We start from the raw sequence: 26451 nt of genomic DNA on the forward strand, positions 1-26451 counted from the left end.
AAAGGGTGAATTTTATGGTATACAAACTACATCTTTACATTAAAAAGTGAAAATTCTATAATTTCTGGGGCACCTGGGTGGCTCAGTGGGTTAAGCCTCTACCTTCGGCTCAGGTCATGATCTCAGGGTCCTGGGATTGAGCCCCGCATCGGGCTCTGTGCTCTGCAGGGAGCCTGCTTCCTCCTCCCTCTCCACCTGCCCCTCTGCCTACTTGTGATCTCTCTCTCTCTCTCTGCCAAATAAATAAAAAGAATCTTTAAAAAAAGAAAATTCTATAATATCTGCCATTTGTCATGTGTAAAAATTAAGAATATTTAGTATGTCTCTGGGTCCTCTTCCACTGACATTTGTCTACCAACAATAACTTGAGCATGTGTTTAATTTTTTATGCTTCTCAGTTTTAGTGTGCTTGAGAAAAGAATATAGCTATTTGATATCCTTCATTGTGATCAGAATAGCAAAAGTTAACACTGTCTGGAAATTAGTTATATAATTTTTCTATTTAATTTACATCAATTAATTTCATTAGGGCATTTCCAGTTTAATTCAATGCTAGGTTCAACTCTAGTTCAAAATAACAAGTTGCCATAGGTGAATTCATTGAACATTCATTTTTGTTTCAGTTCACAGTAAGAGCTTTCAGGAAATAGACTCTGGGACAGTTCTAGAGTCAGTTTCATTTGAATGTCCAAATTTAAAGCTACAGTTAAAATTCTATTATTTATTCCTACCTTTTTTTTCTTTTCAAAAGAGCATTTGCTTCTCCCATTATACATGCACACATACATCCTTGTCACAAAAAACAAAGTACATAGGAAAGCACAATGGAAATAAATATCACCTTTATACTACCACTCATATAATAACCACTGTTAAAATTTTAGTTTATGTCCTGCCAGGAACTTCATTCACTTATATACATAAACAACATTTACATGGTATAAATACTTACAAATGTGTTTATAAAATTTTGATCATACTGAATATACAAGTTTTTAGCTTTTATTTTTTCATTTAACAAGATATCTCAGACACTTTCCTGTGGCATTAAGTATCTTTAGTACTATAATTTATTATGCCTCTATAGCATTTCATCATATGGATGTATCATGATTTAATGTTTCTAGTTTTTGATTATTACAGATAATTATGCAAATATCCTTATGCATCTTTATATACATCACTAACTACTTCTATAGGACTTACTTCCAAAAACTGGAATTGCAGTGCTTATTATTAATTTATTATTGATGAAAGCCAAAGAATCCAAAACAGGACATAAAAAACATTAGCAGAATCTGAGAAAAGAATGATAATTACCTGACAAGGCAGCATCAAATCCCATGTCTTCTATTGCTTCTCTCAAGGCTTCTGGAGTGGTTAGTAGAGGATCATACTCAACAGTCCCATTGCCATTTGCAAGAGATACTTGTATGGATTTTACACCTGCCTTTTTTAATATGACACTCTCAATAGACTGAACACAAGAATTACAAGTCATGCCATCAATGTTTATCACAGTTTGTTGAGTCAGCGGATGGCTAGCTACGTTCAAAGGGATCTTTTGAAGAGATGAGCTAGAGGGAGAGTTTGAGATACTCTCAACTTCACTTGTAATACTAACTCTATATTGCCCTGGTAACACGGCTTCTATTGCTTTTCTGAGGGTTTCTGGAGTGACTGAGCTTGCATTGTACTTTACGATGGCAGATCTCTTCTCTAAAGAAACTATGACGCTGCTTACATACTGGAGTGTAGATAAAGTACTTTCAATATTTAATACACATGATTTACAATGCATGCCATCTATAAGGAAAGTGACTGTTGAATCACTGGTATATGATGGACTCCTTTGCTGTGATCCTTCTGAGGATTTGACTGGTGTGTTCTTTAGGCGTTCTATATCAATAGCCCCCAATTTGAGGTACTTGGGCTGTTTTTTGATGAATGCTGGAAAGCCCACAGCTTCAATCTGCTTTTTTATTTCCTCTACTGTGATAAGATGAGGCTGATAAACAATAGTAGCTTCTTGGTTGTCCAGGGAAACTAGTTAATAAAAAGAGAAATATTTTATTGGTTATTCCTAGGCCACTTTGGAAAACATTCTATAGACCAAATTAATACCACACATAATTGTTTCTCTGTCTTTGTTGTCAGTATCCTTTCTTAAGCTAATTCAGTTCTTTTCAGAAAAAGTTACTGACACAGACTGGAAAAAACTAAAAAAATATGACCACTATATCTATGGTCTCCAAGTTTCCACATGCCTGAATAAAAATATATTAGAGGTAGAGAGGACTCCAGGTATGTTGCATTAAACCCTAAACTCCAGGGGCACCTGGGTGGCTCAGTAGGTTAAGCCTCTGCCTTCGGCTCAGGTCATGATCTCAGGGTCCTGGGATCGAGCCCCGCATCTGGCTCTCTGCTCAGCAGGGAGCCTGCTTCCTCCTCTCTCTCTCTCTCTGCCTGCCTCTCTGCCTACTTGTGCGCTCTCTCTGTCAAAAAAAAAAAACCAAAAAACAAAAAAAAAACCCTAAACTCCATGAACTGTCACTCCTGCTACCTTTTCTGCTTGTTTAAGATTCATGTAATTTTTAATTATAATCATTACTTTTACCTACATTAACCCTGGGTATACCACAATGATCCCCAGACTTCAACGACACAATAAGCATTCTAGTCCAGTGTTTTCAAAACCCATGCTTAAGAAGAAAGCAAACACCTCAAAGACCAAAACAGAAAACTAAGCTCACAAAACGATCATGCAAATAACACAAAATACATTACCTTTAATTCGCTGAACACCTTGCAGCTTCCCAATTTTCCCTTCAATGGTGCTGGTGCATGAATGGCAAGACATCCCTTCTATTTTCATCTTCAGCATGACTTCACCTGCTTGAGCCAGACTGTAATCTTCACAAGTTCCTGACTTTTTCTCCAGAGTTCCAGTATCTAAACTGAGATCTGGAAGGAGCTCTATTATCTGATTGGCATTCACTATAGAAGGGATTACCGTCACCACTACAGTTCTTTCCTGAGGGTAAATTTTAATGTCTGTCACACCCTTGGTCTTGAGCAATGTGTTTTGGATATGGTCCCATGGCACAGCCAGTGAAGCAGCAACAGTCAGAAACACAGTCTCAGTTAAAACAGGGAGAGGATTAGGATTGTGGAGAATAGCATCAAAGCCCATGTCATCAATAGCTTCCAGTAGGGTCTTTGGAGTGTGTAGTTTAGGGTCATATATAATAGTTGCACTTTTTTCTTCCAGGGAAACCTTTTGGAAGAAAATTTCAAAAGTCAGTTCAATTAAATTTCATGGCTTAGACCTTAAAAGTTAGCAATCATCATACCACATTCAAGAAGAATGGAACAAATAATCCAATCAAATGAAGTTTCTCTATTAGTTCTCATCTCATTCTCTTAGGAAAGAAACAGAAAATATCTTCTGTACTTACAGGAATGATAAAGTTATATGTAGGTGTATGTGACTCAAGTACTGATTAGGCATTTGAAACATACACATGGACAAACACACCCTAGAATTTCACAACCAAGTACAAACAACTCTTCTTCACTATCTCCTTTCACAAATTATTCCAATACATCACACTCTACCAATTCAAAAGATAATAAAGGAAACAGGATCAGCTGCAGAAAATAAGATGATATGAAGTTTAAATTTTAAGATGGTAAGATAACTTTGTTTGGAAGAAAAGATATAAGCATGCTAGTTCATGATTAAAGGTAGTAAATGGGGCACCTGGGTGGCTCAGTGGTTTAAAGACTCTGCCTTCGGCTCAGGTCATGGTCCCAGGGTCCTGGGATCAAGCCCCACTTTGGGCTCTCTGTTCCACGGGGAGCATGCTTCCTCCGCACTCTCTGCCTGCCTCTCTGCCTATTTGTGATCTCTGTCTGTCAAATAATTAAATAAAATCTTTTTAAAAATCTTTAAACGTAGTATTGTAGGATTTTGTAGCATATATTCCCATAACCTTCTAAGTTACTACAGCCTAATATTACTTTTATTCAAAATAAGAACATCTTTATTGTTTCACCTGATTCAATAATAAAAACAATGATTGGATTCCTAAAGCTCAGCTACTGTATATGATTTAACTACTACCATGATTACATGCATATCTTCGGCTGGCACCTTACAAAAATTAATGATGTAGTCATACACACAAACACATATGCACAAACTAACAATTACCGGGCTGGGAGTCAGAAGATTTGCATTCCATTGAAAATTCTCCACTTATTAAGCAATCACACTCATTAATTCTACCATCTACGATGCCCTATAATCTTCTAGGGTTATTATAAGGATCATATGTGTAAATAGATGAGAAAGTAGTTCTTTACAGCAGTGAGTTAAAGGTAAATGCAGAACAACTAATACTTATTGAGCACCTACTATATGGGCCAGGAACCAGGATTCTCAAGACACAAAGCTGAGCATGATACAGTCACAGGGAGCAATACTAGAACAGAAAACAGACATGTATTCATCCCTGGGAATATGAGTTGGAAAAGGCTTCTTAGAGGAGATAATACCATAACATAAAAGGACAAACAGAAATCAGCAAGGACACATGAGGCAAGAATTCCAGACAAATGGATAAAGTAGATAAAAGATCATAAGCAAGAGAATTAGGCAACTGATGTATTATGGGGCCCTTCTATGCCAATGATGCAATTTATCCTATTGGTAATAGGAGGCTATGGAAAAGTTAAGCAGGGGAATGCTTGTATTAACATTTTAGAGAAGAATTATTGCATTAGCATTTTAGAGAAGAATCATTCTGGAGACACTGGGGTGGAATGGAGTGACACAGGATGGAAGATCAGTTAGGAGACTACTGCAATTGCAATAGTGGTACACAGAAGATCTTAATTAAGGCATGAACACTGGGGATAAAGAAAAAGGGGCAGTTTTAACATATATTTGGGAGGGCAAGAACTAGTAAGGAGATTATAGAGAAAAAAGGAGATGATTACAATGACTTATATGTTTATGGTTTGGACCAATGTATAGATGGTGTTGCTATTAACCATTATCAGAGATAGAGGAGGAAAACTGGAGGAAGTTAAGAGGTTGGAGTGGAAGGAAAAAAAAAGATGATAAATTTAGTTTTACACCCATTGATTTTGAGAGGCGGTAGGGTATTAATGTTTAAAGGCCATTAAAATACGGGCACTATTGAGACGCCTGTGTGGCTCAGTCAAGTGTCTGCTTTCAGCTCAGGTCATGATCCTAAGGTCCTGGAGTCAAGTCCCACATCCCGCTCCTTGCTTGGCGGGGGAGCCTGCTTCTTCCTGTCCCTCTGCTGCTTCCTCTACTTGTGTTTTCTCTCTCTCTCTCTCTCTCTCTCTTATTCTCTCTCTCTCTTCCTCTCTCTAAATAAAATCTTCTTAAAAATATGGGTATTATTGGGGCACCTGGGTGGCTCAGTGGGTTAAGCTTCTGCCTTCGGCTCAGGTCGTGATCTCAGGGTCCTGGAATCGAGCCCCACATGGGGCTCTCTGCTCTGCAGGGAGCCTGCTTCCCCCTCTCTCTCTGCCTGCCTCTCTGCCTACGTGTGATCTCTCTCTGTGTCAAATAAATAAATAAAATATTTTTTAAAATATGGGTATTATTATTATTATTAGCTATAGAGGTAGTAGCAGCAGCAGCAGTAGTAGTATGGATTCCTGGTGAAAATATTTGTTCCATAAATAAAAGCAACCTCAAAATATAATTAAAAGTAATTAAGAATCAGAGCACCTGGGTGGCTCAGTCAGTTAGGTGTCTGACCCTTGATCTCGGCTCAGGTCTTGATCTCAGGGTCGTGAGTTGAGGCCTTGCATTAGGCTCCATACTGGACGTGGAGTCTAGTTAAAAAAAGTAATTAAGAGGGGCACCTGGGTGGCTCACTGGGTTAAAGCCTCTGCCTTCAGTTCAGGTCATGATTCCAGGGTCCTGGGATCAAGCCCCACATCGGCCCCTCTGCTCAGCAGGAGCCTGCTTCCCCCTCTCCTCTCTCTGCCTGCCTCTCTGCCTCCTTGTGATCTCTGTCTGTCAAATAAATAAATAAAATCTTTTAAAAAAGTAATTAAGAGTAGGAAATCTCACTCTAAAGTGTCTGTTATAGTTATATAGTAAAATCTTTCACTTATTTTAATGAACTTAATATTTTTAATTCTTCCTTTAGCTTGGTAATCAATAGCCAGGTATTTGGTGGAATCTTAAAATCCACCCATGGAAAAAAAAGAGATTCTAAGACTGATAATTCTAGTTTGTCAGCTTGTTCTTAGTTATGGAAGAGATCACTAGCATAGGTGATCCAAAACAAAAGTGGGAATATAATTTAAATTTTGTCTTGGAATACACCACATAACATTTCTCATGAATAAGCTGCAGTATACCCAAACCACATGTAGTTCAGACATATACTTTTCAAAGAGATGCAATATAAATATAGTCACTATAAAATGAAGGCATTCTTCTGTTTTTGTATCTTTAAAGAGATTTTCTTTTAAATTCTAATCTGAGTCCAATGAAGTCAATGATTTTCTGATTAAGAAAATTACTTTAAAAAGTTTAAATATTCAGGGGCACGTGGTTGGCTCAGTCAGTTAAGTGTCTGCTTCAGCTCAGGTCATGATCTCGGGGTCCTAGGATTGAGCCTAGAGCTGGGCTCCCTGCTCAGGAGGGAGTCTGCTTCTTTCTATCCCTCTACCTTTCCCCCCAACTCATGTCTGTCAAACAAATAAAATCTCTCTCTCTCTCTCAAATGAATAAATCTTTTAAAAAATTTAAACAGGGGCACTTAGGTGGCTCAGTTGGTTAAGCATCTGCCTTTGGCTCAGGTCATGATCCCAGGATCCTCAGATCAAGCCTTGCATCAGGCTCCCTGCTCAGTGAGGAGTCTTTCTCCCTCTCCTTCTGGCCTTCCTCCCTCTTATACACTCTCTCTTTCTCAAATAAATAAATAAATATCTTTAAAAAAATAAAAAAAAATTTAAAATTCAAACCAAAGAAGAAGCTGGAGAACAGACGAGGTATGGAAAAGGAGTGACTATGAAGGGACAGCATAGGAGATTTTGGCATGACAAGACTATAGTACCCTGGCTGCGGTGCGGGTGTTATGAATCTATACATGTGTTAAACTTCACCAAACTAAAAAAAGAATCATATGCCAAAAAGAAGTCAATTTTACTGTATAATAATCATTTTAAACAAAAAATTAAGATAAAAAAATTCAGTTAAGGGACGCCTGGGTGGCTCAGTTGGTTAAGCAGCTGCCTTCGGCTCAGGTCATGATCCCGAGTCCCACATCGGGCTCCTTGCTCAGCAGGGAGCCTGCTTCTCCCTCTGCCTCTGCCTGTGATTCTGTCTGCCTGTGCTCACTCTCTCCCCCTCTCTCTCTCTGATAAATAAATAAAATCTTTAAAAAAAAAATTCAGTTAGTTGTATTGGCTACATTTCAAGTGTTCAACAGCCACTGTGGCTAAGTGGCTGCTATATGGTTCTGGGTATATAAAGCACATTTCCATCATTGCAGTACATTGCAGGAAAGTACTGCTCCAGGTACTATTACACTTTTTTATAAAAAAGTACCAAGCTTTTTTGAAAGGGTGGACATTTCCTTTCTCTTTACGTTTAAATACACTGTATATGGTATCTTTTTAAAAAGATTTGGTTTTGAGCTAATTTCCACCTCCCCCAAAAAACATTAATTAACCAACATACCCAATGAGAAACTGTTCTTAAAACTGACTTTATAAGCAAAAATCATTTTCTCACTAGATGGTTTGCTGTAATTTCTACTGCACTAGCCTATCTTCTAATTATAAAAGACATAGGGGCGCCTGGGTGGCTCAGTGGGTTAAGGCCTCTGCCTTCGGCTCGGGTCATGGTCCCAGGGTTCTGGGATTGAGCCCCGCATCGGGCTCTCTGTTCTGCGGGGAGCCTGCTTCCTCCTCTCTCTCTCTCTCTGCCTGCCTCTCTGCCTGCTTGTGATCTTTGTCAAATAAATAAATAAAATATTTTTTAAAATAATAAAAGACATAAGGAAATAAGAAAACTATGTATATAAAATACTACATAGAAAAGTTATATTACCCTATGCTGTTTTCATGCTGAAGATTAAAAACACTTCCTCATTTAGTAACTTCTTTTTGTGTGCTTTAAAGCTTACCAACCACACTTAGCACAAATAAAATGTTCCCCTTTGGGGTAACGTCGTTCAACTTTTCCTCTGAATGTTAGATATCTAAGGATATCCAAGAGTTAGATATCAAAGAGACTTTTCAAGCCTAAAGTCTCAAAGGAAACAAAAACAAGCAGTACCTTTGTTTCTTTTAAGAGGAAATTCACACAGTGATTATCACAATACCATTCTGGATATCAAATCCTTCAGCAGGAAGCTAAAATAATGTTTATTTATTCAACAAATATTTACTGAGTGTCTCTTGTGTGCCTGGCACTGTGCTAGCTGTTAGGAGGGAGAGAATGGTAAGCAAAAACAAGCACTGACTCTGGAAACCCGGAATTTGCTGATAACAGCATGACTCTGGGTCGACTTAACTCTTTCACATTATCTCCACCAATTAAAACCAGCTCTACCTATTCACCACACTGTTCCAAAGTTTCAACATCTTATCTTTTTTTCTCAATCTTTCATTAAGAACCAATGCTATTAATTTCACTACTAGGTATTTATCCCAAAGATACAAATGTAGTGATCTGAAGGGGCACCTGCACCCAGTGTACAACAGCCAAACTGCAGAAAGAGCTGAGATGTCCACCAATGGATGAATGGATAAAGAAGGTGTGATACACACACACACACACACACACACACAATGGAATATTACTCAGCCATCAGAAAGGATGAAATCTTACCATTTACATTGGAATGGATGGAACTGGAGGCTATTATGCTGAGTAAAAGAAGTTAGTCAGAGAAAGAGAGTTATATGGTTTCACTCATATGAAGACCATAAGAAACATGGGCACCTAGGTGGCTCAGTTGGTTAGGCGTGAGCCTTCAGCTCAGGTCATGATCTCAGGGCCCTGGGATCAAGCCCTGTGTCGGGTTCCCTAGCCAGCGGGAAGTCTACTCCTCCCTCTCCCCTCCACTTGACTCATGCTCACTCTCCTCCCCTCAAATAAATAAAATCCTAAATAAAAGAATATACGAAACAATGTAGAGGATCGTAGTGGAAGGGAGGGAAAAAAGGAATGGGAAGAAATCAGAGAGGGAAAAACTATATGAGACTCTTAACTATGGAAAAGAAACCATGGGAAAGTAACTGAGGGTTGCTAGAGGGGAGGCAGGTGGGGGGATGGGGTAACTGGGTGATGGGCATTAAGGAGGACACCTGATAATAACGATAACTGGTTATTACATGTAACTGATGAATTACTGAACTCTACATCTAAAACTAATGATGTTCTCTATGTTAGCTAACTGAATTTAAATAAATAACATTTAAAAAAGAACCAATGTTGTTACTTCTATTTTCCATAAGAACTATTCTTCCATTAAATCAATAGTACCTCTAAAAATAAACATATACCAGTCTACAAATTATGAATGTGACGCATAGGAAGGACTTAAGGTGGAAGACTATTCACTGTATTTAGATAAAGGCAGGAGTGGAAGAGAAGAAAAAGAAAATAAGTCAAAATACTCTGTGGTCTCAATAGCATTAATGGAGTAGAGCGTGCTAAATGTCCATAGGAATTATAAAGATCCACTATTTTAATGGGTATGGTATTCTTTATCTACTGAAATGCCTAAAACATGAAATTCAAGCACAGTACTTTATCTGCATATGATTTCTATATAATTTGCTCTTAAGTAGGATGAAAGCTAGAACCCTGGACAAATACCCTAACTCAAAGAGTTTCATTTTCCTAAGAGACTGGTTTAAAGCTTATTTTCTTACATTTTCATAACAACTCCAAATAAAGGTAATCAGAGGTTTTTCAGAGCTTGAAAGGATTCTATCATTTTATATAGACTTTAGTCAGAAAAGTGAAATGATGCATCAGTTATCTTGAATTTCTAACATGTTTCATTCACCAACCACAAATAGTTTTAACTCAACTAAAAACTATTTAAAATATATATGAGGAACCCAATATAGATTACATATTTTACAATACAAATTGTATTACTCTTTGTTAAAAAAAATAACATATATATAATAATCAAGTAACACTACTCTGATGCTTCAATATAGGATATCAAAAATTAAAAGCCATTAATATAAACTGTATGGTACTGGCACAAAAACAGACACATAGATCAATGGAACAGGAATAGCATGTGTTGTGATGAGCACTGGGTATTATACACAACTAATGAATTACTGAACACTACATCAAAAACTATTGATGTATTATACAGTGGTTAACTGTAATTTATAAAGTAATTTATAAATTACAGTAAATTTATTATTAGTAGTAATTTATAAATTACAGTAAGACTGTAATTTATAACTATAATTTTAAAAGAAAAAGAAAATCCAGAAATAAACTTATGCGTATATGGCCAAATCTATGGCAAAGGAGGCAAGAATATACGATGAGAAACAGACAGTGTCTTCAATAAATGATGCTAGGAAAACTGGACAACATGTAAAAGAATGAAACTGGACCACTTTATAACACCATACACAAAAATAAACTCAAAATGGATTAAAGACATAAACATGTGACCTGAAACCATAAAAATCCTAGAAAAGAACATAGACAGTCCTTTCTCTGACATCAGCCATCGCAACATTTTTCTAGATATGTCTCCTAAGGCAAGGGAAACAGAAACAAAAATAAACTATTGGGACTACACCAGAATGAAAAGTTTTTACACAGCAAAGGAAAAAAACCATCAATAAAACAGAAGGACAAACTAATGGATGGGAGAAGATATTTGCAAATAACATATCTGATAAAGCATTAAGATCCAAAATATATAAAGAACTTACCAAACTCAACACACACACACACACACACACACACACACACACAACACAAAAAATGGGCAGAAGACATGAATAAACATTTTTCCAAAGAAGACATACAGATGGTCAACAGACACATGAAAAGATGATCAACATCATTTATCATCAGGGTATCAATAAGGTATCACCTTATTGTATTACCTGTCAGAATAGCTAAAATCAACAACACTAGAAATAATGGTTGTTGGCGAGGATGTGGAGAGAGGGGAAACCTCTTGCATTATTGGTGGGAATGCAAACTGGTGCCGCCACTCTGGAAAACAGTATGGAGGTTCCTCAAAAAGTTAAAAACAGAACTACCCTATGACCCAGCAATTGTACTACTAAGGATTTACCCCAACAATACAAAAATACTAATTCAAAGAGATACATATACCCCGATGCTTACAGTAGCAGCATTATCTGCACTAGCTAAATTATGGAAACAGCCCAAGTGTTCACTGACTGATGAATGGATAAACATGTAAAACAATGGAATATCACTCAGCCATAAAACAAGAATGAAATCTTGCCATTTACAATATGGATGGAGCTAGAGAACATTATGCTAAGCAAAATAAATCAGTCAGAAAAAGACAAATACCATATGATTTCACTCGTATGTGGAATATAAGAAACAAAACAAATGAGCAAAGGGGGAAAAAGAGAGAGAGAGGCAAACCAAGAAAGAGACTCTTAACTATGGAGAACAAAGAGATGATTACCAGAGATAGGTGGGTAGGGGGATGGGTTAAAAAGTTGATGGATTAAGGAATGCACTTGCTTGGATTAGCACTAAGTGTTGTATGGAAGTGCTGAATCACCTGAAACTAATAATACACTGTTAACTAACCAGAATTTCTTTTTTAAAGATTGTATGTATTTATTTATTTATCTGTCAGAGAGATAGAGAGCACAAGTAGGCAGAGCAACAGGCAGAGGGAGAGGCAGAATCAGGCTCTCTGCTGAGCAGGGAGCTTGATGTGGGGCTCAATCCCAAAACCCTGGGATTATGACCTGAGTTGAAGGCAGCTGCTTAACCAACTGAGCCACCCAGATGCCCCAACTAACCAGAATTTGAAGGAACACTGGGAAAAAAAAGAATACCAAACAGATAGTACAGATTTCCCTTAAAACTCTTACTTTATAGTATTCCCTATTATTTCTTAATGTATCACATTCAGTGTGATACATATGTTAAAATGGATAAAAGTTTCTATTTTACAAAAAAAATTCAAAAACTAAATATCTTAAAATGAAAAAGATGCAGAGATTTTATTGTTGTTGCAGTATTGTTTTTCATACACTAAACTATCTGTAAACTTGAGTGCATTAGCAGACTTTTCACTATTATCACTCATTTGTTCAAAAATTATTCAACTAAAGCATGGTTATTAATTATGAAATATTTAAATACAAGGTTATACAAAGGAAATAATGAAACTCCCTGTCCATAACATTCCTCTACTGCTAGATTTTTATATTGAGTTTGATCTTATTTTGAAATTTGGAGTAAAGTTCAACTAAATCAGAAACCAAACTCTTCTTGAATAACTGACTCTACATCTTCATGGATGGATAACTATTACCCAGGAATTAGGCAAAATGCCTGTTTTACTCTAATACAACGTTTGAAAAACAGAATGTTTAATGCTCTATCATTTGCCATAGGAAAAGTTATGAAGAAAGTTCCAAATAGAAATTTTAAAAATCATCTCTATTGTTGATATGGAACAATCTCTAAGATATATTTGCTAAGTGAGAAAATCAAGGTATAGATAATATATATATAGTGTATGTGAAAGGTGAAAGAAAATGGAGTCACTTATGTCAAGGGGTTTTAAAATGGAGCCAGAAGGCCATTAAGGAGGTGGGCCTTATACATGTCCTCACCTGGTGGAACCATAAATTTCTGAACTGGGCCAAACCACAAATATTCCAAGGACTCTGCACAAACATCTGCAACCTACTATATTAATAGACTTTTGCTTAATAATAAATAATATTTAGCCAAAATTAGTTTTCTGCCACCAATACCAATCAAAATTCTTTGCAAACAGTATATACACGCATTCCTCTTGGTCATTAAAAACCACTGACTTGGAGTTTTGTTTTGTTTTGTTTTTTGTTTTTTTACTGTGCTATGTTAGCCACCATAAAATACATCATTAGTTTCTGATGCAGTGTTCCAAGATTCATTGTTTATGTATAACAACCAGTGCTCCATGCAATACGTGCCCTCCTTAATACCCACCACCAGGCTCACTCATATCCCAAAACCCCTCCCTTCTTAAATCCTCAGTTTGTTTCTCAGAGCCCACAGTCTCTCATGGTTTGTCTTTCCCTCCAATTTGCCCCTATTCACTTTTCCATTTTTTCTCCTAATGTCCTCCACATTATTTCTTATGTTCCACAAGTAAGTGAACCACATAATTGACTTTCTCTGCTTGACGTATTTCACTCAGCATAATCTCCTCCAGTCCCATCCATATCGATGCAAAAGTTGGATATTCATCCTTTCTGATGGCTGAGTAATATTCCATTGTATATATGGACCACGTCTTCTTTATCCATTCGTCTGTTGAAGGGCATCTTGGCTCATTCAACCACTGAATTTTGTTCCCAAGGGGAGCACAATTTGTGTTGCTACTTAAATCTGTGCTTCCCGAATTGTAATTCTGAGACCCCAAATAAATGCTTTTGTTTTGTTTCAGCTCTTCTTCTTTCTCAGTGGACATACGCTTCCATTGATAGACAGATAGATGTCTAGATAGATACACATATATACATGTAAACCATTTTACATTCACAGTCTATTTCTGGAAGGATACATACATTAGCAAACTGATAACTGGTTTCTGTTGGGAGGGGGATTTTACTCTGTGTTACTTTTTCAATAATAAAAAAAGATTATGTATATCAACTATGCTTCAACTTAAAAAAAATAGTTAAGGGGAGCAAGCAATGTATTGGTCCACAGGATGAATTTGGTAACTGCTAGCATCTAGGTGGCCAATTTTTTTAAAAAGCATAGTCTAAATTAGTCATAAGGACTGCAGCCTTTTTCTGAGTAAAGGGAAAAAGCACTCAAAATGTTAGCAGAATATCGGAGGGGGAGATAAACCATGAGAGACTGTGTACTCTGAGAGACAAACAGGGTTTTGGAGGGGAAGGAGGTGGAGGGTTGGGTGAGCCTGGTGGTGGGTATTGTGGAGGGCATGTATTGCATGGAGCACTGGGTGTGGTACATAAACAATGAATTTTGGAACACTGAAAAAAAAATGAACTAAATTAAATTTTTAAAAATGTTAGCAGTGGGCACCTGGGTGGCTCAGTGGGTTATTTCCCACTGGTTATTTCCTTTAGCTCAGGTCATGATCTTAGGGTCCTGGGATTGAATCCCGCATCAGGCTCTCTGCTCAGCAAAGAGCCTGCTTCCCCCCCACCCCCGCCTGTCTCTCTGCCTACTTGGGATCTCTCTCTGTGTGTCAAATAAATAAGTAAAATCATTTTTTAAAATAAAATAAAATAAATAAAAAATGCTAGCAGTATAAAATTCAAGGACAAAAGCAATTTAGTAATAAGACATTAATCTCTGGAGTCATTTAGTACTCATATCTAATTAAATTTGTTTTTACATTTCCCTTTTCAAAAAGGCCAAATAATTCCAGAGAAAGACCGTCATATTATCTGCCCATTTTACTTTTCGCCTGAACAGACCACTGAGTGATTAAATTAAACCTTGGGTTAATCTCTTTAAAGTCTACAGTCTTCACAAGGACAAGACAAACAAGAGTATTATACTCATTTACAAACTTCATGAGGTAAGACAAAATTCCCAAAATGTATTTAAATGCTGATGATGCAAAGAGAAATAATCACATTAATTCTACTTATTACAAAATTAGAGACATCTTAACTATTCAACTCTCCTTGAATTCTGTTAATTAAAGCTCAAACCTGTTCTATTGCAGCATTTTTTCAATAAAACAACCCTACTTGACATCACAATTACATTACTTGATTTCAGTTTTACTTCAAACACAAGAGCTCCTTGACTTAGTTGAAAAAATGTCCTCTCCAAATCTGTTTTCTTCCTTTTTTTTAATTTTATTTTTTTAATTTTATTTTTTCAGTGTTCCAAGATTCATTGTTTAAGTAACACAACCAGTGCTCCATGCAATACATTCCTTCTTTAATACCCATCACCAGGCTTACCCATTCCTCCAAACCCCTCTCCTCTAAAACCCTCAGTTTGTTTCTCAGAGCCCACAGTCTCTTACGGTTTGTCTTCCCCTCCGGTTTGCCCCAATTCACTTTTCCATTCCTTCTCCTAATGTCCTCCATCGTATTCCTTATGTTCCACAAGTAAGTGAAACCACATGATAATTTACATTCTCTGCTTGATTTATTTCACTTAGCATAACATCCTCCAGTCCCATCCATGTTGATACAGAAATTGGGTATTCATCCTTTCTGATGGAGGCACAATACTCCATTGTATATATGGATCATATCTTCTTTATCCACTCATCTGTTGAAGGGCATCTTGGTTCTTTCCACCATTTAGCATCTATGGCCATTGCTGCAATGAGTATTGGGGTACAATTGGCCCTTCTTTTCACTACATCTGTATCTTTGGGTAAATACCCAGTAGTGCAATTGCAGGGTCATAGGGTAGCTCTGTTTTTAATTTTTTGAGGCATGTCCACACTGTTTTCCCAAGTGGCTGCACCAACTTGCATTCCCACCAACAGTGTAAGAGGGTTCCCCTTTCTCCACATCCTCTCCAACACTTGTTGTTTCCTGTCTTGTTGATTTTAGCCATTCTAACTGGTGTAATGTGGTATCTCAATGTGGTTTTGATTTGAATTGGCTAATGATTATGAACATTTTTTCATGTGTCTGCTAGCCATTTGTATGTCTTCTTTGGAAAAGTGTCTATTCATGTCTTCTGTTCATTTTTTTACATAATTACCTGTTTGGGGGGTGTTGAGTTTGAGGAGTTCTTTATAGAGCTTGGATATCAGCCCTTTGTCTGTAGTGTCATTTGCAAATATCTTCTCCCATTCTGTGGGTTGCCTCTTTGTTTTGTTGACTGTTTCCTTTGCTGTGCAGAAGCTTTTGATCTTGATGAAGTCCCAAAAGTTCATTTTCGCTTTTGTTTCCTTTGCATTTGGAGATGTGTCTTGAAGAGGTTACTGCCTATGTTCTTCTCTAGGATTTTGATGGATTCCTGTATCACATTGTGTCAGCTATGTATAGAAGAATGAAACTCGACCATTGTCTTACACAAAGATATTTATTAGTTTTAGAGAGAGAGAGCACAAGTGCCAACAAGCCAGGGAAGGAGCCGAGAGGGAGGAGGGGAAAGAATCTCAACCTGACTCCGCCCGAGGTAGGGCTCTATCTCATGACCCTGAGATCACCACCTGAGCCAAAACCAAGAGTTGGACACTTAACCAACTGAGCCGCCCAGTTGCCCCTCCAAATCTGTTTTCTAAATTGACTGCATATTAGTCTTAACTGTAATCTCAACTGTAACTATGATTCAGAAATTTGAAACCGTAAGTCTTTAAAAAGTGACCAATTTTAAAAAGCGACCAATGTTTATGTATTATTAACATATTAAGCTGCATTCTGACTATAAATTATGTTTTCACAGGACAATTTTCTATGTGATGCCTAGAAAGAAGTGAATCTACCTTTTGTGGCCTCTGAAATACAAACATATGAAGGGCTTTCTTAAGAAAAATAATATAAAACTAGGGGAGCCTGGGTGGCTCAGTCGGTTAAGTGTCTTCCTTTGGCTCAGGTCATGATCTCAGAGTCCTGGGATTAAGTCCTGCACTGGGATCCCTGCTCAGCATGGAATCTGCTTCTCCTTCTGCCCTGCTCTCATGCTCTCTGCTCTCTCATGCTCAAATAAGTAAAATCTTTTAAAAAAAGCAAAAATAATACTATAAAACTATATATAACAAAATTCTGTACAAAAGTAAATATTCTGAATGAGTAACAAAACACAGTAAAATCATGATGCACCTCTATATTTTCTTTTCCTATATTTTCACTGTATACTCTCCTGCTTCATTTGATAATAATTTTGTAAAGGCTTTTTCTACATAGAGAAAATGAAGATAATTTAAGTATTCCTGTATGTCAAAATATGTTTTTATTAGTGATAGCTTAGGAAAGTTCCTTTTAATGTCACAACTAGATATTAATAAATTTTTAGAGCTGTTGTCAAATTTGGGGAAACTATTTTCTTTCATATATGTACTATAAAATTTCAGAGAAGTTTACTTGTATAGTAATTAGTATTAAATACTGTTTAGGTTTTTTTTTAATAAAGATTTTAATTTATTTATTTGAGAGAGATGGAGAGCACAAGCAGGGGGAGCAGCAGGCAGAGAGATAGGAAGAAGCAGGCTCTCCGCCAAGTGGGGAGCCCAATGCAGGGCTTGATCCCAGAATTCTGGGATCATGACTGGAGCAGAAGGCAGATGCTTAAATGACTAAGCCACCATGTTGCCCCAACTCTTTTAACTGATAGCAATCATTTACCATTTTATACACTGGGCCCTACACCTTTGTGTCATAACACTGATTGAGTTGACAATATGGTTGGTAGGGTTATTACAGGAAGACATTCCTAAACCAGAATTCCTAGCAAAAACTTCACTATACACAGAAGTAACTAAGAACCATATTTGGCCAAATACCCTATTAAACCCAAATCAAACATTCCCAACTCAACTTTCCCTTAAGTCAGATCCCCCAAAATGCTCACGGAAAATCCAGTAACACTCAACACAAAGAGAAAGTCTACCAGAGGGCTAAGTATAAATAAACAATTGACTTAATAAATGCTTGTGGATAAGATATTTTACTTTTGCAAAAACACATAACCATGTGAACAAACTTTTAAGACTCCTTCCAGAGTCTCAGAAGGGGTCAACGCAAACGAGAGGCTATGAAACATAAGCTTCACAATAAATCTGTCTCTGGGGCTAGAAGACTAAACACTTAGTAAAATATTTTTTAAAGAAAAGAAAAAAGAAGAAAGGTTACTAATATACACTAATATCATAAGGGCCTTTGACTGAAGGAGGAGAGGCAGAGCTGGGAAAGGCAGAAAGGGTAAGTGTCTTTTTATTTTTAGCAATCAAATTATGAATGTGCCCTGGAAAGTAGAGCCTTAAGTATCTGTCACTGGGATCCATATAAACCACTGTTGATAATACAAAGTGCTTTCCAATTATATCACTGCTACTTTCCCTTTATAGGTTAATCCAAATCAATTGCATTTTTCTGACCTTAAACAGTCCTTATGAAGCATAGGGGAATTCTAGGAAGACACAGTGGAAATAGCAGCCTTACATATGAATGGGGTGAAATAGACCTTTTGGAAATCTATAGAGGAATGTACTTGCAAATGTTAAAGCAGAATCCTTTCCTTTAGTTATATATGAATATGTTAAAACAAATATTAATCTAAAATAATTTGCTATACAAGGAGTTGCGGGTTCTGGAAAATCCACTAGTTGTCAGTGGACAATAAGTACCTAAGTCATTTAGAGAAAAAGTGTACAAACTAGTTTATGGATGGTTAAAATAGCTTTACTGAAGATAGCACAATTAGTAAGATTCAGCTTCTATTCTGGCCCCCCAGCATCATCATCCATCTTAGATCAAGTGGAGGAGGTTTAACTGCTTTCATTTGAAGATAAATCAAATGCAGGTGTCATACTTATTACTCAATGAAATTAAACAACTAATTTTTAAAGATGTGGGACTGAAGGGTGCAGAAATACTTTTGCCATCCTTTTTTTCTAATCAACAAACTGGAAAATATCCATCTAATGTTGGATAGTTATGATTAGTGAAAAAAATACAAAATGTAATTGGGTAAAATCAATGTGAATAGGTAAAAATTAATGTTTAGATTAATTAAAAGGTAGAGCTCTATCTGATCTAGAGATATGCCAGATATTCTAGTCCAAACTTAATGGTTCATGCACATAGTAATATAATGCACTACTGATTATTAGAAAGAAACCATTGATCCCTGAGTTTAAATGCTGTGCTAAATCTGATGTCCAGCTGGACAAAACTCCCTTTACAATATTAACATCTACTCTGGATAGTGTGTCCAAAAATGTACCTTTTGCATGTGGATCTGAACTATTCATAGGAAAACCATTTTAAGATTGATGCAGCTGATCAAATTACAAAGTTGTATTAACTTCCACCATCATTGTATCAAATATTGTATAAAAGCAAAATTATAGAAAACCTTCAATAAATAGAACTGCCACCAATACAAAGTTGTTTTAATGATGCCAAAAACTTAAATAATACACTAAAATAATCAGTAAAGGTCAAAATCAGGCAATATGAATGCCCCAGTTTTGTTTTTCTTTTTCAACATTTCCTTAACAATTTGGGGTCTCTTCTGATTCCATATAAATTTTAGGATTGTTTGCTCCAGCTCTTTGAAAAATGAAGACATATAAATGTCTAACAGACACATGAAAAAATGTTCATCATCATTAGCCATCAGGGAGATTCAAATCAAAGCCACATTGAGATACCACCTTACACCAGTTAGAATGGCCAAATTAACAAGACAGGAAACAACATGTGTTGGAGAGGATGTGGAGAAAGGGGAACCCTCCTACACTGTTGGTGGGAATGCAAGTTGGTGCAGCCACTTTGGAAAACAATGTAGAGATTCCTTAAGAAATTAAAAATAGAGCTTCCCTATGACCCTGCAATTGCACTACTGGGTATTTACCCCAAAGATTCCTCAAGAAATTAAAAATAGAGATTCCCTATGACCCTGCAATTGCACTACTGGGTATTTACCCCAAAGATACAGATGTAGTGAAAAGAAGGGCCATCTGTACCCCAGTGTTTATAGCAGCAATGGCCATGGTCGCCAAACTGTGGAAAGAACCAAGATGCCCTTCAACGGACAAATGGATAAAGATGTGGTCCATATATACAATAGAGTATTATGCCTTCATCAGAAAGGATAAATACCCAACTTTTGTATCAACATGGATGGGTCTGGAAGAGATTATGCTGAGTGAAATATGTCAAGCAGAGAGAATCAGTTATAGTATGGTTTCGCTTATTTGTGGAACATAAGGAATAACTCAGAGGACATAGGGAGATGGAGAGAAGGGAGCTGGGGGAAATTGGATGGGGAGATGAACCATGAGAGACTGTGGACTCTGAGGAACTAATTGAGGGTTTTGGAGGGGCAGGGGTGGGAGGTTGGGTGAGCCTGGTGATGGGTATTGTGGAGGGCACGTATTTCATGAATCACTGGGTATGATGCATACACAATGAACTCTGGAACACTGAAAAGAAATTTAAAAAATAAGTAAAAATTAAAATAATCAGTACATTACACAAATGAGGAAATGACTCAGTTAAAAATGACACATCTGGGGATTGATGAAAATACTGAAAATAAACATGCTCAAGAGTCAGCAATTCATAGTATAATATTTAAGAAAAAGCATCCATATATTACTTTCATTATACTAGGAATTCCTAAACTTTTGGCAAGAAGGCAATATTGTTAATTGCTTTGGACCCTTAGATATAAACTGGAAAGAAATAGGGGGGAACAGGAGGAAAGCCAAACTGAATGAAGCATGAGAGTGTGGACATTAGCTACACTCCAAACAATGTTGACAATCCTCAAGAGTAACAAGGAAAAAAGGATGGGCAGCAGAAAGGCTTGGAAATGGTATTGAGATATACTAGGAAAATCCATGAGCTAGTCAGGGACTTCTACTTTAACAAAGTACAATAGGCAAAAAGGCCTAGATCAACTCTTAAAAGCATCAGCAAAATACATTATCAAATTCAAATGATGAGAATCTCATGAAAATAAACAGCAAGGATTCTCCTGGGTGATAGGTACAGGGAGAGTCCCTGTATTAGGCACCAGGTTCTCTACTTTTCTCTATGTTTGAAATTTCTCACTATAAGTACTCAGAAAAAAAAAAAGTACTCAGGGTGCTTGTGTGCTTCAGTTGGTTGGGCATCTGACTTTTTTTAAGGTTTATTTATTTATTTCACACAGAGAGTACAAATAGGCACAGCAGCCAGCTGAGAGAGAGGGAGAAGCAGGCTCTTTGCTGAGCAGGGAGCCCAGTGTGGGGCTTGATCCCAAGATCCTGAAATCATGATCTGAGCCATAGGCAGAAGCTTAACTGACTGAGCCCTTCAGGCATCCCCTCTTGATTAGGGCTCAGATCATGATCTCAGGATAATGCAATCAAGCCCCATATCAGGCCACCCACTTGGTGCCAAGTCTGTCTTTCTCTTTCTTTCACTCTCTCTCTCTCTCTCTCTCCCTCTGCTCCTCCCCCCCACTTGAGTACACAGGCTCTCTCTAAAATAAATAAATAGGGGCACCTTGGTGGCTCAGTCATTAAGTATCTGCCTTCTGCTTGGGTCATGATCCCAGGGTCCTGGGAGCAACCCCAGTGTTCGGCCCCCTGCTCGGCAGGAAGCCTGCTTCTCCCTCTCCCATTCCCCCTGCTTGTGTTCCCTCCCCCACTGTGTCTCTCTCTGTTAAATTAGTAAATAAAATCTTTTAAAAGTAATAAATAAATAAATAAAACTTAAGTGCTCAGTCAACGGACACTTGGGTTGTTTCCATAATTCAGCTATTATAGATAATGCTGCTATGAACACTGGGCTGCATGTATCCCTCTGAATTAGTATTTTTGTACTCTTTGAGAAAATACCTAGTAGTGCAATCAACTAATGAATGGATAAAGAATATTTGGTATATACATATGTTTATGTGTATGCATATGTATATGTATATACATATACGCACACATGATGGAATATTACTGAGCCATCAAAAAGAATGAAATCTTGCCATTTGCAATGATATGGATGAAGCTAAAAAGTATTATACTAAGTGAAATAAGTCAGAGAAAGACAAATACCATATGATTTCACTCATATGTGGAATTTAAGAAACAAAACAAATGAGCAAAAGGTCAAGAAAAAAAGAGCAATAAAGGCAAACCAAGAAACAAACTCTTAACTACAGAGAACAAACAGTTACCAGAAGGGAGGTGGATGGGGGATGAGTTAAATACTTGATGGGGATTAAGGAATGCACTTGCTATGATGAGCACTGGGTGTTGTATGGAAGGGATCAATCACTATATTGTACACATGAAACTAATATTACACTGTATGTTGACTAACTGGAATTTAAATAAAAACTTTAATAAATGTATGTACTTGAGACAAAATGGCAGGGAAGTAAGAGGAGGCGCCCTTTCAACCTGTACACTAAAGTGAGCTGATTACCTTCCAAAAAACTCTGATCACCCACGAAATCAGCCTGAGATCAGAATTATACACGTCTGGATCTGTACAGGAGCAGAAGATGCCAGTGGACAGGTAAAGTGGAGTGAGAACGGTGGACTGATTTTGAAAGATAAGCAAAAGGGGGAGGGAGCCTCCAGAGGAGACCAGTAGGAAAGTAATACCCCTAATACGAGAGCGCCCTGCATCTGGGGACCAGCATTAACTTGGAGACTGGTTGAAAGCACTCAAAAAGAGCAAAGGATCGTGCGCGGGGGGGGGGGGGGGGGGGGGGGGGGTGGATTCTGGGGGGGGGGGGTGGTGGGGGTGGCTAGGGACAGGGGCTAAAGTCCCCGGTCCCAGGACAGCCTCCCCTGGCACTGAGCCAGAGAGAGTGTGGTGGAGAAACTAGGTCCTGGTCCCTGAGCCCCAGCACAACTGAGATTATGTGAGGTCTGGCTCCTGTGAGGGGATGGGAACCACAGCAGTCAGCAGAGCCCTGCTACAGAGCCTGAGACACGCGTGCAACCCAAAGGCTCCCCTGTGAGAGGTGCGCGCAAGCCAGGCACTCTTAAACCCAGAAAGACAAGGCACTCCCAGCCCGAGCCAGCAGGAAAATCTCAGTACGCGATCTCTGCTTGGAACCTCTCTGGCGGTCTGGAGCTGCCCAGACAGCCGCCGCTGCCATGGTTTTTGGGACAAGCAGAAGATCCTGCATCCCCAGGGACCGCGACTTGGAACCTCCTCTGCCAGCAGCCAGGGGAAATTTATATGGGCTCCGCACCACCCACAGAAGAACAGACTGAGGCTTCTCTCTGAGAGGGAGGTCAGGGTGCAGTTTGATTTCCTCTAAACCTACAAAAACCATCAAAAGCGGTCAAGGCGAGAGGGAAAAAAAGGGGGGGAACAAACATAAAAAAACCTCCAGCGAAAAAAAGCCTGATAAAATCAATTTCCTCATAGTCCACCCCCTTGAGGGGCACTGGAGGACTTAACTCAGGGAACATCACTGCCTAAAAACCCACGTGGCAGGCCCCTCCCCCAGAAAACCAACCAGGAAAGTAAAAAAAAAAAAAAGACTACAAGAGAACCACCACCACTACTTCATAGGACAACTTTTATTTTTAATTTGTTCCCACTATTCTGGCTCATTTTTTTATATAGATAATTTTTTAACCTATTTACCATCACAGTGAGCTGTCCAGTATATCAAATTTCACAATAACCTTCTAACCTGAACTTTTTGATACATACACCTCTGTTTTTCTTTTGCATTTCTATTTTTCAAATTTCTTTTTTTAAATTTTAGTTTAGTCTAGTTTATTTCTTTTTATTTTTATCCTCTAATATTCATATAGAGTTAAACTTATATACTTTTATCAGTCTTTTTGTTTGTCTGTTTTTGTTTGTATACTTCATAAATCTTACCTTAGGGCCCATTTGGGCTGAACCTTTTCTTTCATCTTCCCTTTCTTTCCTGTCTCTCTCTCTCCTTTTTTTTTCTTTTTCTTTTCTTTATTCTCTCATTTGGGTGGGGAATCCTGATGCTCAGAAGTGTTCCAGGGTGCACCTTGACTGCGCCACGGTCGATATATACAACTACATCTGTTCAGTCATCTCTCACCAATATGACTAGGAGGACGAATGCCCAACAGAAGAAAAATACACAGGATAGACCTTCTGCAACAGAGCTAACAGCTATCAACATAGACAATATGTTGGAAAGAGAATTCAAGCTAACAATTATCCAGGCAATAGCTAGGTTGGAGAAAGCCATGGATGACCAAACGGAATTGATTACGGCTGAGCTGAAAGTGACCAGACAGGATGTTCACAATGTTAGGGCAGAGCTAAAAGCGACCAGGGCTGAGGTTCACAATGCTCTCAATGAGTTCCAAACTATCTAAATTCTCTCAAAGCTAGGGTAACTGAGACAGAGGTAGAATTAGTGATCTGGAGGACAAACAGATAGAGAGAAAGGATCAGGAGGAAGCCTGGAACAAACAGCTTAGAAACAATGAAAACAGAATCAGGGAAATAAATGATGCCATGAAACGTTCCAACGTCAGAATTATTGGAATTCCCTGAAGGGGAGGAGAAAGAAAGAAGTCTAGAAGATATAATGGAACAAGTTCTTCATGAAAATTTTCCCAATCTCACGAATGGAACCAGCGTTCATGTACTAGAGGCCGAACAGTATCCACCCAAGATTATAGATTCAAAAAAAACATCAAGGCACCTGATAGTCAAATTGAGGAATGATAATTGTAGGTATAATCTCTTGAAAGCTGCTAGGACAAAGAGGCTCCTTACCTACAGAGGAAAGCCCATCAGAATAACGTCAGACCTGTCCACAGAGACCTGGCAAGCGAGAAAGGGCTGGCAAGATACATTCAGGGCACTAAATGAGAAGAACATGCAACCAAGAATACTTTATCCAGCAAGACTGACATTCAAAATGGATGGAGAGATAAAGAGTTTCCAAGACCGGCAAGGCTTAAAAGACTATGCAACCACCAAGCCAACACTGCAGGATATATTAAAGGGGGGTTCTATAAAAGAGGAAAAATCCCAAGAATAGCATTGAACAGAAATATAGAGACAATCTATAGAAAGAAAGACTTCAAAGGTAACACGATGTCAATAAAAACGTATCTACCAATAATCACTCTCAATGTAAATGGCCTAAATGCGCCCATAAAATGGCACAGGGTTGCAGATTGGATAAAACAACAGGACCCATCCATATGTTGTCTACAAGAGACCCATTTAGAACCTAAAGATATACCCAGACTGCAAGTGAAGGGATGGAGAAGCATCTTTCATGCCAGTAAGCCTCAAATGAAGGCCAGGGTAGCGATTCTCATATCAGAAAGATTAGATTTTAAACTAAAGACTGTAGTCAGAGATACAGAAGGACACTACATCATTATTAAAGGGACTACCCACCAAGATGATCTAACAATTGTAAATATCTATGCCCCCAATATGGGATCAGCCAATTACATAAGAAAACTATTAATCAAGATAAAGAGTCATATTGATATGAATACATTAATGGTAGGAGATCTTAACACGCCTCTCTCAGAAATAGACAGATCATCGAAGCAGAAAATCAATAAAGAAACAAGAGCATTGAATAACACATTGGACCAGATGGACATCATAGATATATACAGAACATTCCACCCTAAAACAGAATACTCATTCTTCTGAAGTGCACATAGAACCTTCTCAAGAAGAGACCACATACTGGGTCACAAATCAGGATTCAACTGACACCAAAAGACTGAGATTGTTCCCTGCATATTCTCAGATCACAATGCTTTGAAACTGGAGCTCAATCACAAGGAAAAGTTCAGAAGGAACTCAAACACGTGGAAGCTAAAGACCACCTTACTTAAGAATGCTTGGATCAACCAGGAGATCAAGAAGAACTGAAACAATTCATGGAAACCAATGAGAATGAAGACACTTCGGTCCAAAACCTATGGGATATAGCAAAGGCGGTCCAAAGGGGGAAATATAGAGCCATCCAAGCCTCCCTCAAAAAAACTGAAAAATCCAGAACACACCAGCTGTCTCTACACCTTAAGGAACTAGAGAATCAACAACAAATCAAACCAACTCCACACATCAGAAGGGAAATCATCAATATTAGAGCAGAGACCAAAGAGGTAGAAACCAGAGATACAGTAGAACATAGCAATGAAATTAGAAGCTGGTTTTTTTTTTAATAATTTTCTTTTTTTTTTTACGATTTTATTTATTTATTTGACAGAGAGAGAGAGAGAGAGAGATCACAAGTAGGCAGAGAGGCAGGCAGAGAGAGGGGGAAGCAGGCTCACCGCTGAGCAGAGAGCCAGACGTGGGGCCCGATCCCAGGACCCTGAGACCACGACCCGAGCCGAAGGCAGAGGCCCAACCCACTGAGCCACCCAGGCACCCCTAGAAGCTGGTTTTTTGAAAGAATCAATAAGATCGATAAACCATTGGCCACACTAATTCAAAAGAAAAGAGAGAAAGCCCAAATTCATAAAATTATTAATGAAAAGGGAGAGATCACAACAAACACCAAGGAAGTAGAAACAATCATCAGAA

General features: G+C 38.0%; 1 protein-coding gene across 3 annotated transcripts in view; it reads right to left on the bottom strand.

Annotated features, from left to right (window-relative positions):
- The window catches only part of ATP7A (ATPase copper transporting alpha), a 186121-nt gene that overhangs the window by 80764 nt on the left and 78906 nt on the right, over positions 1-26451 (bottom strand). For all 3 annotated transcript variants that reach the window (XM_045066214.1, XM_004777105.3, XM_004777103.3), the window contains 2 exons: positions 2788-3277; positions 1321-2046 (listed from right to left, as the gene is read on the bottom strand). In XM_045066214.1, coding sequence (XP_044922149.1) covers positions 1321-2046; positions 2788-3277 — 1216 coding nt within the window. The remainder of the gene's footprint in view (positions 1-1320; positions 2047-2787; positions 3278-26451) is intronic.

The sequence above is a fragment of the Mustela putorius genome, unplaced genomic scaffold (genome assembly GCF_011764305.1).
Source record: "Mustela putorius furo isolate JIRA1106 unplaced genomic scaffold, ASM1176430v1.1 tig00003862_pilon_pilon_pilon, whole genome shotgun sequence".
NCBI lineage: Eukaryota > Metazoa > Chordata > Mammalia > Carnivora > Mustelidae > Mustela > Mustela putorius.